Genomic DNA, 14,209 nt, shown 5'->3' with positions numbered 1-14,209 from the left:
GAGAGGTCAGTATGAACGGGTGGGTCGTAACAACGGATTGACCTCAGATCTTTGCCGGCAAAGCTTCTATTTTTCATTGGATAATACGGCCCGTACATGGCATTAAAACAACGAAGCATCGCTGACCACGTGGGAGGTTTGCAAGGAGAGATTGACGCGAGCATCCTGTACCATCACCAACGGCAAAGGGCCGAAGACCTCTTTCAACGCCGAATCCAGGGCCCTAACAAAAGTTTGATCAGCTTTGTCGAAGACGTCCTTCGGCTGAGTACTCACGCCGACCCACAACCTACTGAAGAAAAGAAGTTACGTGCATTGGTGAGGGGCGTGCGAAGTGATATCTTTGGTGGCCTTCTTCGCAATCCACCAGCAACAGTCAATGGATTTGTCATGGAGGCAACGAATATGAAGGGAGTATTGACAGCCAGGAAGGATTACTACCACCGATTGACAGTTGCCCCGACAATTTCAGCTTTCGAATCGGCCCACTTCTCAAACCATGCATTCGAGGATGCATCCGGGAGATTGCCCTGGACGTTGTTTTAAAAGGGCTCCAGAAGCTGCTGCCTTGTTCGAAGTCGCCAGCTTTTATTTCTCTGTTTCAGACTGTCCATAAAGAGGTGCAACGACCTCTTCTTCCTGGTTGCTCAGTTGATGTGACCTTCTAGCGCCCGGCTGCAACCTAAGCTGCCGTTGCCAACCAACCGCATTTGCTTACTGCTGGGCCGGACATGAGCACACCGCGACGGGATAGATTTGACCATACAAAGTTACCAGCAGCCTAGGCAACAGAAGCGTGTGCCCCGAAAGACGGTTTTCTGGAGGACGGCAACAACCGCACACTCTGCTTCCACTGTGGTGAAGCCGATCACGTGACCAGCCAGTGCCCTACCCAGAGCTTGGGCTTCAAGGGTTCCGTCCTAAAGACCCACGCCCAAATTATGGTCAGCAGCCTCGAGAAATCGAGGACTACCTTCGACGCTCACCTCCGCGGCGCGTGGAGTACCTTCTTCGCTCGTCTCCGCCGCGCGAAGAGTACTTTCGACGCTCTGTACCGCCGCGATAGCACTACTTTCGACGTCCGTCCTCACCTCTACCCCCTAATGTTCGAGGACCTCGCTCGCCGTCCCTTCATAGCCCCGCCTCTCGTCTTCAACAATCTCGCCTCGAGAGTCAGTCTCCGCTTCCTCACCGGGAAAACTAACCCCGGCAACTCCTGGAGGTTGTGTTGCCGATGTCAAATAACCTTAACATAATTATCTACGGCCTCGGCGTGACGGCGCTCGTCGAAACAGGGGCAGACTATTTCGTTTTGAGGGCCACGTTATCTCGCTGCTTGAGAAAAGTAACCACGCAGTGGGACGGTCCCCACATGCGCACCACCGGAGGCCACACTGTGGCGCCAATAAGACGTTGCACCGCCCGTGTCGAAATTAATGGTGAAGAGCGCCCAGTGAAGTTCTCCCTACTCGAGAACTGCTCCATGGACGTTATCCTTTGGGCGGACTTTTTGACGGAATATGGCGCAGTTATTGACCTAGGAACGAAAAGGCTCACCCTTCGGACACCTACACAAATTCAAGAGATCCCTTCGTTGACGGCAGCACCGGTAGGTGTCATCGCCGATAACATCAAGCTGCCCCGCGCACCAACGTATTCTTGTAAGTACAGGCAAACATGCCACATAGCGGAGAGGCTGTGATTGCCGGCAGCGTCCAACGTCTTCTAGAAAAGGGGGTCTGCATTGCTCGAGGCATCGCACACCGTCATGAAGGAACATTTGGATGTCCATGTTAGGAACTTCAGGAATGAGTCCACTCTTCCCGGCGCCTTGTTTTCTTTCGCTGCGACATCTGTATTGTAACGTCTAAAACGGTGCACGCTAACAGGAGATGCGCGGAAACTAAATCGCGGTGCGCGGCACCCAAAAGCGCAGGGGTAACCACACCCCACCACATATGTGATGATCGCTTATCCACCGTATGCTGGACTGAAAAATATTGATATAACTCGGCAGATCTAATATGTAATCGTACGACGACAATTTCAAAAACACAAACAAAAATGACCGCGAGAAACAGTACACACTACAACATGAGCCTCTAGAATGATTTGGTTTCCGTTGCGTTAAAGAAACGCAGCGCCAAAATCTTCCTTGTTTGCTCGCCCGATGTCCTGCCACGTGTCTCACGATTTATCTTCTACTCGCAACGTTTACGAGGGTCGTCCGCAGTATGCGTTTAGCATGCGGCAATGATGCATACATTTCAACACAAGAAATATACGGCAGCCGCCTTGCAATGAATATAGACAGGCGCTATCAGCGTGGTTAGGCGACCAAGAATTCCGAACGCTCTTTGTTTTAACCCACGCCGAAACTTAGGGCCCAATGTTCACTGTCCCTGTGCGGTCGTGCATGCCGACAGCTCATAATGCCAAAATCATTGCTGAGCCATGTGTTTTGATGACATCGTTTATGAAAATAGCGTTCTAGAAAAGAAAGCCAAGCTGGATAATGACCTATAGTGCGTAGTAAGTGCATGCGTATTTTTGATAATTTGATTATTTTGGAATAAATCTGTAACACGCACTGATATCCCCACGTATCCTTATCTTAATAATAGTGGCTTCCGCTGAGTCTGCCCTCTGCATGCCGTATCTGCGTGTCGTAGTTTACAGCCGGACCAACGGTTGAGTGGTGGCCCGTGTTCGGATGTTGAAGAGCTAAGGGGAGGGACAAGTTACACGTCGTAAAGCGTGGTACTATGCGCAGTCGTGACAGGGGAAAGCTTTCTTCAAGGGTACCCCCTCTTGCCCTTCAGTGCTAGTTAAAGGAATACTGAAAACTAGTCTGGATTTACGAAGGAGCAGCTGTTCGTGCAATTCAAAGGGTTGGGGTGATTTGACATTTAGTGTTGCATTCAGAAGCACCTAGCCGCAGTAATCATTTTTCAAGCAGCACTCAGTCTTTTACGTAAGTTCTGCAGCAAGAAGCATCTGGTTGGGACGTTTTGAGTGTAGTTTCCTGGAGCGCAGTGAATTATACAGTATTGTGGTATGAGAGAGAGAGAGAGTAAACATTATGAAGTAGGCATAATTCAATGTGTGCGGTCACAGGCACTTCCAAAAAAGACGAAAAGAAGCTCTGGGCTACAGCTCCGCATGACACGAGTAGAGATACTGAAACAATACGACATGTCAGCTGAGTAGTTAGTATTCATACCGAGGTTGCGCCAATAAGTTTAGTCTACAAAAGCTGAAAAAGTAGCGGACACTTTTAAAATCGCTATTTGGAACAGCTGGATGGCTTCTGTAGTTTTGTAATACATGCAAACTACAACCAAACTACTATGCACCAATTGACGAAATGTAGTCTAATTTTTGGGACGCAGGGAGCAAAAGTAGCGCTTCTCTAGCGTCCAGACGTAAGAAGCAGAAATACCGCGGGTAACGGAATACAGATATCTGGGTACATGGATAAATCAAGGTCAATTGCATCTAAAAACTCATGAGGAGCATGTATGAATGAAAGGCAAAACAAACACCTCTATCATGAAGACCTCTATCATGAAGACCTCTATCATGAAGTCTTTGACCTTGGGACCTCCTTCTGTATATAAACCCCATGTATCATTTGGAGATATTAATAAATTGATTGATTGATTGATTGATTGATTGATTGATTGATGGAGCACTGTGGGGATATAACAGATATGAAGTGGCGAGATCAATGTGAAAGGGAGGAGTGGTACCAGTATTCACCTTTTTAAACGGAGTTGTGTGTGTCAAATCAGAAATTCAATCAGGGAAAGGAGAAAATCAGAGGTCGATAGGTCGATTGGCATTAGGAGCACAGAGTAAAACAATAAATGATGCAGATTAGGGAGACATGGAATGGGACTCCTTTGAAGGAAGAGTAGCGAAGACTAAAATATGTTTTGAAGCACGACTTCGAAATATTGATGACCAGAGGGGCGGCCAAAGTGGTACGGTATTTTTACATGAAAAGCGTAGACACACAGTGGAGGAAGCGTACCAGAAGGCTCAGGACAATGTATATGAAACCTCAAAGTGCAGGGAAAACACCAAGGCAATAAAAAATGAAGTGAAAGAGTCAGAGACAACGACCTGGAAAAAGAGAATGAAAGCGAAGAAGTATTTTGATACCTACAGGATCGGGAAGCAGGAAATCACAGGGGAAAAATGTTTCGATAATACTAATGGGAGTGCGTTGCTTTTTGAAGCACGGGCGGGTTGCTTGAGGACACAAACGCTTACACGAGCGCAGCTACAGGAACAACTGTGCTCAGGTTGTGGCAGAGAGCCAGAAACCGGAGCGTAAAATATTGCAACGGAGCGTAAACGTATCCCTCCAGTACTTAGTGAGGGAGCCGTCCAGCTTCCGGAGGCCCTTGGGTTTACGGTTAAAGGAAAAGTCAATTAGACAGCAGTAGAGGTTAGTAAACGAAGTTTAGAATGTTGGTTGGAAAAGAGCAGAGAACAAACTGGGAAGACATGCGAAGAAAAGACTCACACTAGCACAAAAATTTCATAAAGGTATTTTCTTCTTACTTTATTTTATTTTATGTTTTTATTTTTTATTTTATAATTTTTTTCGGTGAGGTGATTGTACAGAGGCTTTGCGATTAAGGCCTCTGTGCAACGCCACACCGTTTCAAAGAAAAGCCGCCAAGCATCCTCATCATCATCATCATCGCCGCGCGTGAGCGCTTTCAGTTGGGTTCCCCAAACTCTCTGGGGGGCCCCAAATGCCGCGTTCCCCCTTTCTAAAACTATCTTAATAATTACACTCTGCTTTTAGTGCAGCTCCTCCGTCAACTGAGCGCTCTGCAGGTAGCAGTCATCCGGGAGGTCAACTTGCTTTGGCGACCACTTATTGCGGCCGCTGCCACACGCGACCTCAGTCCACGTTTGGGGCTGCGCGTCGTCGCGGGGAAATATTGGATCTTGGCGTTGGCCGTCGATTCGATTGAACAGCCTTTCCACTGAGCAGTATTTCCCATTCCGTGAGATTGCCATAGCAGAACTTTCGCGATTTCGATGACGCCGGCCCAGTGAAAGGAAACACCAGGCGCGGGCCACGAACTCAAGAGCGAAGACGTCGAACACAAAAAGTGCGCGAAGTTTACAAGCATTGCTCGCAGATCTACACCCGTGCTATACCCACGCCTCCTGCCGAACAGAAGACTACCGACAACAGGAGCGCAGGCTATCGTTTCCGCTTTAAAAAACGACTATATGTTGTCACCCTGAACCGGCAAGATACGCTGGAAGGTGTTTCGTCATTCCGATAGCGGTTTCGTTAGTGCTGCCGATTTGTAGTAGCTGCGGAGTAGCTGGAGAACTAAAATCGATTTTTAATGTGATTTCAGCGTTGGATCGCTGCACACCTATCTGTGAGGCATCTGTTGAAACGACTGAAGCCAATTAATTATTCCTTAGGCGTCAAATGTTGGTGTCAGTACTCTTTTCAATTTTCTTAACGCATATGCTTCCTCTAGTTTATTCATTACTTCCACTTTTCTTACTTATATCAAAAGAAATGAGTGTTCAAGCATTACAAAACTCGCACATTCCCTCGCCAAACCTCTAGTTAACCTTAAAAAATTACGCCTACGGGAGTTTAAAAAAAAAGGATAGCCCAAATAGCAAAATAGGTGCACATGTAATAGATGTGTAGGTATGAAGTAAAAAACTGAAACACTAGCAATATCTGAAGTACTTCGGCATATTATGTCGGAATAGCGCTCAGAAATAAAATATCCGCAATATGCAGCGTAAGGCTTTCCTGTAGTCAAAATAACGTCCGAATATAAAGTATCAGCAACATAATCTCCACATCGACAAAATTTTTATAAAAAACTTGCATGTATTGCGGACCTCTAATAGATATAGTGCTGGGAAAAGACTTTCAGACCGTTTTAGGATTTCGCAAAGATATCAGTGATTTGTTCAGTAGGCCCGCTTACAGACATATTACTCAGTGGAGATAAGACTAATAAGATCTGTAAGAAGAAATCCAACTGAAGTGCAAGGCATCAGCATATTTACGAGTGATTCGTAAAAAAAAACGAGTGGACCTAGCCTTGAGTGGGGATAAATAATTGTTCCACCCGAGAGCTCTTTTTAACACCTATAATGGCCAATCACCAAAAGTCCGCTTGGTATGTGTGATTCATACATTTCAGGACAAGACGTCAGATGTCCTGAGTCAACAATCTAGGGTTCTTTAACAATATTCTGGCGTCAAAAGAGGATGACAGAGCTGTTATTTATTGAAGTTCCTTAAATATACCTGAGCGCTCTCTTGCGCGCCCACGTTGCACACAGGTCCGATGAGGTCAGATTCAAACCGGTAAGACAGGCGAGTGTTCGGGAAAAATTTATCCGGATGAGAAACAGTAGTGGTTCTTCTGCTGTTTCCATTCCTTTAATAAAAAGATGCTTTGGGAGATTTCTAAATCCCGCAGTGGGCATAAATTAGTCAGAATGTGATAACAATAAATGCTTTATTTTCTTCTTCCAGCTGTTTTTCTCATTATCGCATTATAAGGCACTCTTTATTTAAGTTTTCTTTAGGTCGTTGTTTTAAGGTTATTCTCCCGACTGAGAAAGCCACGCCGGCATTAGACTGGTCGAGTAAGAATCCGTCCATCATTTCAAGGACGGCGAGGCAGGAACCGGAGTCTCACATCAACCTCTCGGGGTACAAAAATGTCGGGATTGTCCAGGTCACGCTGAATAGGATGTTCTGGTGCAATGTTGTACTTTTGCAGCAAAAATGTCACCATCAAGAATATCTCCATCGAGGCGAACATTTCGCCGGGGCACGATCGGCGGCCTGGGGAGAAATAAGAAAACAACCGACCACGATGGGTTTACTTTTGTGGTTATGTTAGACATACGAATGTAATTCTTTTCCAGATATGGCCGTACACTTTGCAAGATCGTCACTCTCAAACATGACAAAAAACATGGCAATCTTTACTCATAAGCCCGAGATATTACACTGCAAAATCAAGTTTTGAGTTCAAAAAGCTTAAGAATCGAGAATTACATCTCAGTGGGTTTTTGAACCTACAGAGTGCATGCACAGGATAAAAGTCGTTCTGTACTCTTTGGCAAGTGGTAGGGATTTTGACGATGCTGGCGCGCCCCAGTGCTATCCTAAAAAAGCTTCGGTGTGTTAGATAAGTCTTCCCGCCAAAAGAAAAGATATTTATTCTTATTTATTTATTTATTTTTACACATCCTAGGGACCCGAGAAGGGAATACACAGTTGGGTGATTTACCCCATTACTTGTGCAAAATACGCACAATGAAGCCATACATAATTTTATAGAGCTTTTATGCAAAAGCTCAGGCAAATACCACACGACGGAAGAGAAAGGGTCAAAAGAAAATATGTATTATTGTCTCTATGCGCAAAAACGTATGCTTTTATACACTACAAAATGCCTGATGTAGTAAAGTAGAGGTGCATAAAAACATACATGCAGAACAATCAAACAACATCTGCCACATTTCCGCGGAGCTGCACTAATCAATGAAAATTTATGAAAATTATTTTCAGGGATTGAGAAGGGATGAAAACACTGTTTTATTGGCTATATAATGCCAATAGACCCCATTCCACCATAAAGAGAGCTAGAGGGTGGTTTCGGCATTCCTTTGTTCTTCGTTCTTGAAAAGGTGGTCTCTACATTGTTAGTTACCATTACTGGCTTAACTGTGTATATGCGGAATGATAATTCTGCACTCAGGCGCTGAATTAGGAAGGTAGATTAAGTTGAAAAATGACAGCAGCTCATGTTTGCAACGGAATTCAAGGCAGGACAGATTACGAATTATGAAATTTGAGCTAAGTGGACATACAGAAAAAGGAAGATAAACAATGCGCAACTCATAACTATTTATGTGCATGAAAGGAAGTGGCCCAAAATACCAATTTACATTAACATAAAATCGTAAAGGCACATAGTAAAAGCGATAAAAACTCCGCAATACTACAAGCCCATATTGTCACGAAGCCAAGGACGACGCAGTTGTCTTGCAGGAGAAACAAGTTTATTGGACTGAACTTGTGCTACCCTAACAACTCAAAAGAATACAGAGGCGGCGCAGCAGCGGTCAACAAAGTGACTTGCGTCAGCGAGCGTCGCAGAATCGAATGCCCCGGCGTCTGCTCTGCAGGCTTTTTATCTTTCGGCGCGCGTGGTTCTGGAACCGTCGATTCACATCGAGAACATCGTAGATGCAAGAAGATTATTCCGGGATGTTCACGTTAGATCGGAATGCTCTCCCTATCAGAACAGATAACACATGCGGCACAGAAGGAAAGAATGGAACACGCGCTTCCCTTTGCACGGAGATAACACAGACCGGCGCAGCCGGGCGGTAAAAGCAAAACACAAATAAACAAACCCAATGCATGGTTCGCGGCATTACCCCCCCCCCCTCCCCCCTCTAAGAGTGCATCGACCCGATGCTAACATAAGCGACAGTCCGAAAATGAAAAAAGTTCGTCATCGTTCGTAGAAAGGTTTTAAGCGAACCACGTGGGCGACTTCGGGCCGCTACGTCGTCGTGATATGCCGGAGCCACCATCGGGGATCACTTCGTAGGTAAGTTGGTCAACACGTCGCAGAATCTTGTAGGGTCCGAAATACCGTCGCAGAAGTTTCTCGCTCAGTCCGCGTCGTCGGATGGGAGTCCAAACCCACACACGATCCCCTGGTTGGTACTCGGCGTCTCGGCGTCGGAGGTTGTAGCGGCCGGCATCCACCAGCTGCTGGTCTCTTATACGAACTCGAGCGAGCTGGCGGGCCTCCTCCGCACGTTGAAGGTATCCTTGGACGTCGGCGTTGAGGTCGTCGTCTTCTACATGCGGAAGCATGGCGTCGAGCATCGTAGTCGGTCGTCTTCCGTAGACAAGCTCGAACGGTGTCATCTGCGTAGTTTCCTCCGTCGCTGTATTGTACGCAAACGTGACATACGGGAGGACTTCGTCCCAAGTCTTATGTTCAACGTCGACGTAGATGGACAGCATATCCGCAATTGTCTTGTTCAGACGTTCTGTTAGTCCGTTCGTTGGGGGTGGTACGCCGTCGTTCTTCGGTGATCCGTGTTGCTGTAGCGTAAGATTCCTTGCATCAGCTCCGCGGTAAAGGCCGTTCCGCGGTCCGTGATTAGGACATCAGGGGCTCCATGTCGCAGCACAACTTGGTTTATAGAGAACTTGGCGACTTCTTGTGCAGTCCCCCGCGGAAGAGCGGCGGTCACTGCGTAGCGCGTCATGTAGTCTGTCGCTACGACAATCCACTTGTTCTCCGATCGTGACGTCGGGAACGGGCCTAGAAGGTCCATTCCAATCTGTTGAAAGGGCCTCTACGGGACGGTGATCGGTTGTAGAAGTCCGGCGGGTCTTGTCGGCGGCGTTTTTCGTCGCTGGCAGTCCCGGAAACTCCGAACGTAGTGGGTGACGTCGGATGTAAGGCGGGGCCAGAAGTACTTCGTCTTAATTTTTGCAATAGTGCGAGCTGTGCCAAGATGTCCGGAAGACGGGTCGTCGTGGGACGCTTCCAAAATTTCGTCACGAAGGTCTGCGGGGATGACAAGTAGATAATTCATTCTTGTTCCCGGGCTGAAATTCTTCTTCACGAGGACGGAGTTTTTGAGGCTGAATGCTGGTAAGAGACGCTTGAACGCTATAGGCACGGCGACGTTTCGTCCTTCGAGGTAGTTGATCATTACTCGCAAGTAGGGGTCGGAACGCTGCTGGGCGGCTAGGTCGCTCTCCGTAACAACCCCGAAGAACGCACTGTCTTCATCGGAGTCTTGTGGTGGCGGGTCCACAGGGGCGCGGGACAGGCAGTCGGCGTCGGAGTGTTTCCTGCCGGATTTGTAGACGATTGTAACGTAGAACTCTTGAAGGCGCAAACTCCACCGCCCAAGACGGCCAGAGGGGTCCTTCAAATTGGCGAGCTAACACAGCGCATGGTGGTCTGTTACAACCTTGAACGGTCTGCCATACACGTATCGGCGAAATTTTTAAATGGCCCACATAATACCCAGCACCTTCACCAGATGTCACGAAACCAAGGACGACGCAGTTGTCTTGCAGGAGAAACAAGTTTATTGGAGCGAACTTGTGCTCCCCTAACAACTCAAAAGAATACAAAGGCGGCGAAGCAGCGGTCAACAAAGTGACTTGCGTCAGCGAGTGTCGCAGAATCGAATGCCCCGGCGTCTGCTCTGCAGGCTTTTTATCTTTCGGCGCGCGTGGTTCTGGAACCGTCGATTCGCATCGAGAACATTGTAGATGCAAGAAGGTTATTTCGGGATGTTCACGTTAGATCGGAATGCTCTCCCTATCAGAACAGATAACACATGCGCACAGAAACAAAGAATGGAACACGCGCTTCCCTTGGCACGGAGATAACAAAGACCGGCGCAGCCGGGCGGTAAAAGCAAAACACAAATAGACAAACCCAATGCATGGTTCGCGGCAATATACCGCATTCTGTGTAGAAAACAGAATTTATTGCTAAAAAGTGATGGCAATAATTATGAGTGCGCGGATTCAAACGAAAGGAGTCCTTTGGTCGCACGGGCACAAAAAATCCAACACCCATCCTTTTTCTGCTACGCAGAAGACAACGTTAAAAACCTCAGGTTATGCCCTTTTTGCTTTTCATTTGTAAAGTTCAAGCTGCCGCCCGAATTCCTGAAGGTCTCTCATACTTCTGCAACGCTTTCTCCGTAACACAGACCCTTCGGCCTTTTCCGCACAATCTAGCAGTCGTCTACATATCTAAAGATTTTTGGACCATTTCATTGTTCACGTCGCGTAGTAAATCTCGGTCTAACTGTTAAAGAAAAATAGTTGGCAGAACCGGGGCCACGCATGAACCGCTACAGATTCATTTTTTTCTCTGTGTATGGCCAATCGTCATGCTTCACGACCTTGGCCGAAAGGTAGAACTCGAGGACGGACAGAAAATTACTAACAAAAATACCCGCAGCATTCGGAAACCTTGTTAAGCCATTCTCCTCAATACATTCTTATACGCATGTCAATTATTCAGCATGTGGTTTTGAAAGAAACCTCTTCTATATCTACAAAAAAGTGCACCAACTGCGCCATTTTTCTGTAAATAGTTTACTTCATGCAAATTCCTCGCGCCAGACGGATCATTGGTGTTTACCATATTGTTTGTAGGTACCTGCTTAGCTACCGTGACCAACTTTCCTTTCCACTAACAATACATCAGAACGGAATCCCAGCTTTATGGGTCTTGGCAGAAAATAATCGACAAGCAGGTCCCTCTACTTCCCCTAATGCATTTTATTTCGTAGTAACCCTTAACCTTTTACTTGCCAATGTTCCAAAAATGAAATGCAGAAAACGTGACTTTGTATTTCCTTCCCTATATACCGAATTTCCGTATTTTTGTTTTCGCATACTCACTGATGTTTGTGGAACACATCACAGTTGTAATTTTTGTTAACAGCCTATTTAGAAGCTTTGAATAAATGTTTACAAAAAGGCATATTTTGTGTTTGTTCACCACCACGTTATTGTTGCGACATTTTGCAGCAAAATGTAATGTTGCAATGTGCAAAGCAGAACCAAAATATTAGGAGATATTTAGCGATTACTCTGCGAGTAATATAAAGAAGAATATAGACACTCAAGCTTTTTTTGGAGAGTTTTGTGCGAATGTTCTTTTTTTGGAACATTGGCGTTTCATAGAGCCAGAAATACGGAGACCGACCAGCGCACTTCGCGTCTCTTTTTCTTCTCATTTTCACTGTGTTGGTGGCACCCTCTAGTTAACACTTGCAGAAGCTTCATTGCTACCTCACGGCCGGGCTGGAGGAGCGGCGGGCGCGCACTTTCATACGGCGTGCGCTTCGGGTATGGTTCCCACCATCGCCGGCGCTAGTTCGTGGCGCTGCGGACCAACCCTCGCCGGTTGACCTATAGCACGGGCGGGGTAGAGCGGCGGCGCGCGCATTTGCCACTGCCCTAGCCCTGCCGTGGCTACACGTGATATCTGTCTGTGTAAATTTACATGTGCGTCATTAAAATGGGCGACTCCTTCCCCCCTTCTGAAATTTCCGTCTAATATGGTCAAACAGTCTAATATTATCACTCGGAAGCGCCTAATCAATAAATTGAAAGAAACATTTTAACTCGGGGCACAAGAAGAAAAATATGCGAAGCCTTCATATCTTATCAGCGATTGTATTATATGAGAATGGTGAGGCGGGTATTAAACTCGCCATTTTCCGTAACTGAAATATCAGTTCTTAATTTTCCTTTCGGATGATGCCTTGGTTTGCACGCGCACAGGGCATGACCACTGACGCCAATGATTTCCCGCCGAGCGAGATACGGTTATCGCTTAGCTAAACGTGTTTCTGCTGCTCACGCTCCGGTCGGGCTGAGCGGACCGCTGGCAGTGAGCGCACTGTCAAAAACACAGCTAAAACTCTTAATCATGCAACTGAAGTGCACAACGAGTCCTCTTTTTGGTGAGATATAGCAGCGAAGGCATTCATTGGTAGCGGTGATATTCCGCGGCAGATCCAAAACACGTGCGGCAAGCGTTGTCGGCTCGCTCGGCCAGAGACGATGCGTCGACTAAGAAAAAAGAGGGTTGGGAGGGTAGAGGGTTGGTTCGAAGCGCCCTCACTCTGTCAAGAATCTGCTGTATTGTTTCCTTATTGGGTGCGCAGGCCGGATGAAAGTGCGCGCTCGTCGCTCCTCCAGTCCGGCCGTGGCTACCTTGTGGCCTCCGCGATCGGCTACCGGCGGCGCGCCGTTGCTCCGGCCGCCGTCCCAATCGCCCGGAGAGAGCGTAAGTTGAAAAGGGGCGTCGCCGCGTTTTTCCCACACCACGGCGCGCGTAACCTGAGGTCGCTTTTTATGGCGCGGGCGGGCGCAGAGGACGAAAACTCGGCCTTCGCAGCCAACTGCAGCCAACTCGGACACACGTCGCGGCGTGTGTCGGAGTTGGCAAAATTTCACCGCTCCCCTTGCTTCCGCGCCGAATGGGACGGTCGGAGCAACGGCGCGCCACCGGCAGAAAATCGCGGACGCCACAACTACCTTTCCCGCCTTTCCTTGGCATTATTTTGAGATTCTCTGGCCCGTCGAAGGGGCGCCATTCAACTGCAGCGAATAGCCGCCTCAGTCCTCGTGATTGTAAGGGGGAGCGACTTTTTTGCTACCATACTTCTGCATAACAAAATTTTCGTTTATAGGTTATGACTCAACGCTTCCTGAGCTGAGTTCGGAGGCTGCAATTAACCTTTTTTTCGGCTTTTCCGATGAGGATCGCGAAGGTGCATCTATATTCCAATTGCCTCCTGATGAAGATGGCAACATCACTGACGAGAAGCACGTGCAGGAAAACGACTTTTCTGAAGTTGTTCCCGATGGTATTTGCGGGTATGCAGAATTTACGCAGTGCAGCGATGAAGCCGTGTCGCCTACTAAATGTTTGAATCCTGAGCCACGAAGAAGAAAGCCATCGCGAAGGCAACTGACTGTAGAAAAAGCCCGCAAATCTTCAGCTATGACAAGGAAAACGAAACCCTTACAGCCGTCGCTTGGAGCAGACTGGGGCGACCAGGTCACGTTCTATAAACCACTGGCCAGCCACAACCCTCAGATGTTGCTAGAGACATTGCCTGAGCTTGCGAACATGAGCCTATTTGAGTTGTTCAGCAAATAATTTCCCCGGAATACCTTTACTTACTGGCTGACATGACTACAATGTACGCACTCCAAAAGGGGACAGAGGTACCAGATACCTCCAACCAGCAACGAAGTGGAGGTGAGCGCAGTGTATAAAAAAGATAAAAACTAACCAGTGCCAAGAGTGCCAAATGCGCCTGCGCAGCACGTGCTTCATATCCTACAACGGTGTGTGAAATTCTGACTGACCTACAGTGAGGACGATTTTTCTAGATAATTGCTTTCACTCTTTATACTCTTTGGAGTCATTTCAAAAAGATGCCTTGCCTTCGGTTACTAAGAGCAAGCAATTCTACTTTGAAGGCAATAAAATTTGTACCAGAGAAATTTTGCGTCTTGTGTTTTGGAAACGCCGATGTTCCAAAAACGAAACATTCCCAAAAACGTGCGTAGTTATTGTGAATGTGGCTGGATTTTTTG

At 47.2% G+C, this 14,209-nt stretch overlaps 1 protein-coding gene across 2 annotated transcripts in view; it reads right to left on the bottom strand.

Annotated features, from left to right (window-relative positions):
- Window positions 1-6,519: 6,519 nt before the first annotated feature.
- LOC144145627 (vitamin D 25-hydroxylase-like) overlaps window positions 6,520-14,209 on the bottom strand; it is a 52,498-nt gene continuing 44,808 nt past the window's right edge. For both annotated transcript variants that reach the window (XM_077677299.1, XM_077677298.1), the window contains exon 9: window positions 6,520-6,862. In XM_077677299.1, coding sequence (XP_077533425.1) covers window positions 6,681-6,862 — 182 coding nt within the window. In that variant the 3' untranslated portion in view covers window positions 6,520-6,680. The remainder of the gene's footprint in view (window positions 6,863-14,209) is intronic.

This window comes from Haemaphysalis longicornis, unplaced genomic scaffold, assembly GCF_048455015.1.
Source record: "Haemaphysalis longicornis isolate Haplotype H1 unplaced genomic scaffold, Haemaphysalis longicornis Haplotype H1 scaffold_7, whole genome shotgun sequence".
In the NCBI taxonomy this organism is placed as follows: Eukaryota; Metazoa; Arthropoda; class Arachnida; order Ixodida; family Ixodidae; genus Haemaphysalis; species Haemaphysalis longicornis.
The sequence above is the reverse complement of the archived record's forward strand: the minus strand, read 5'-3'. Positions and strand labels throughout refer to the sequence as shown.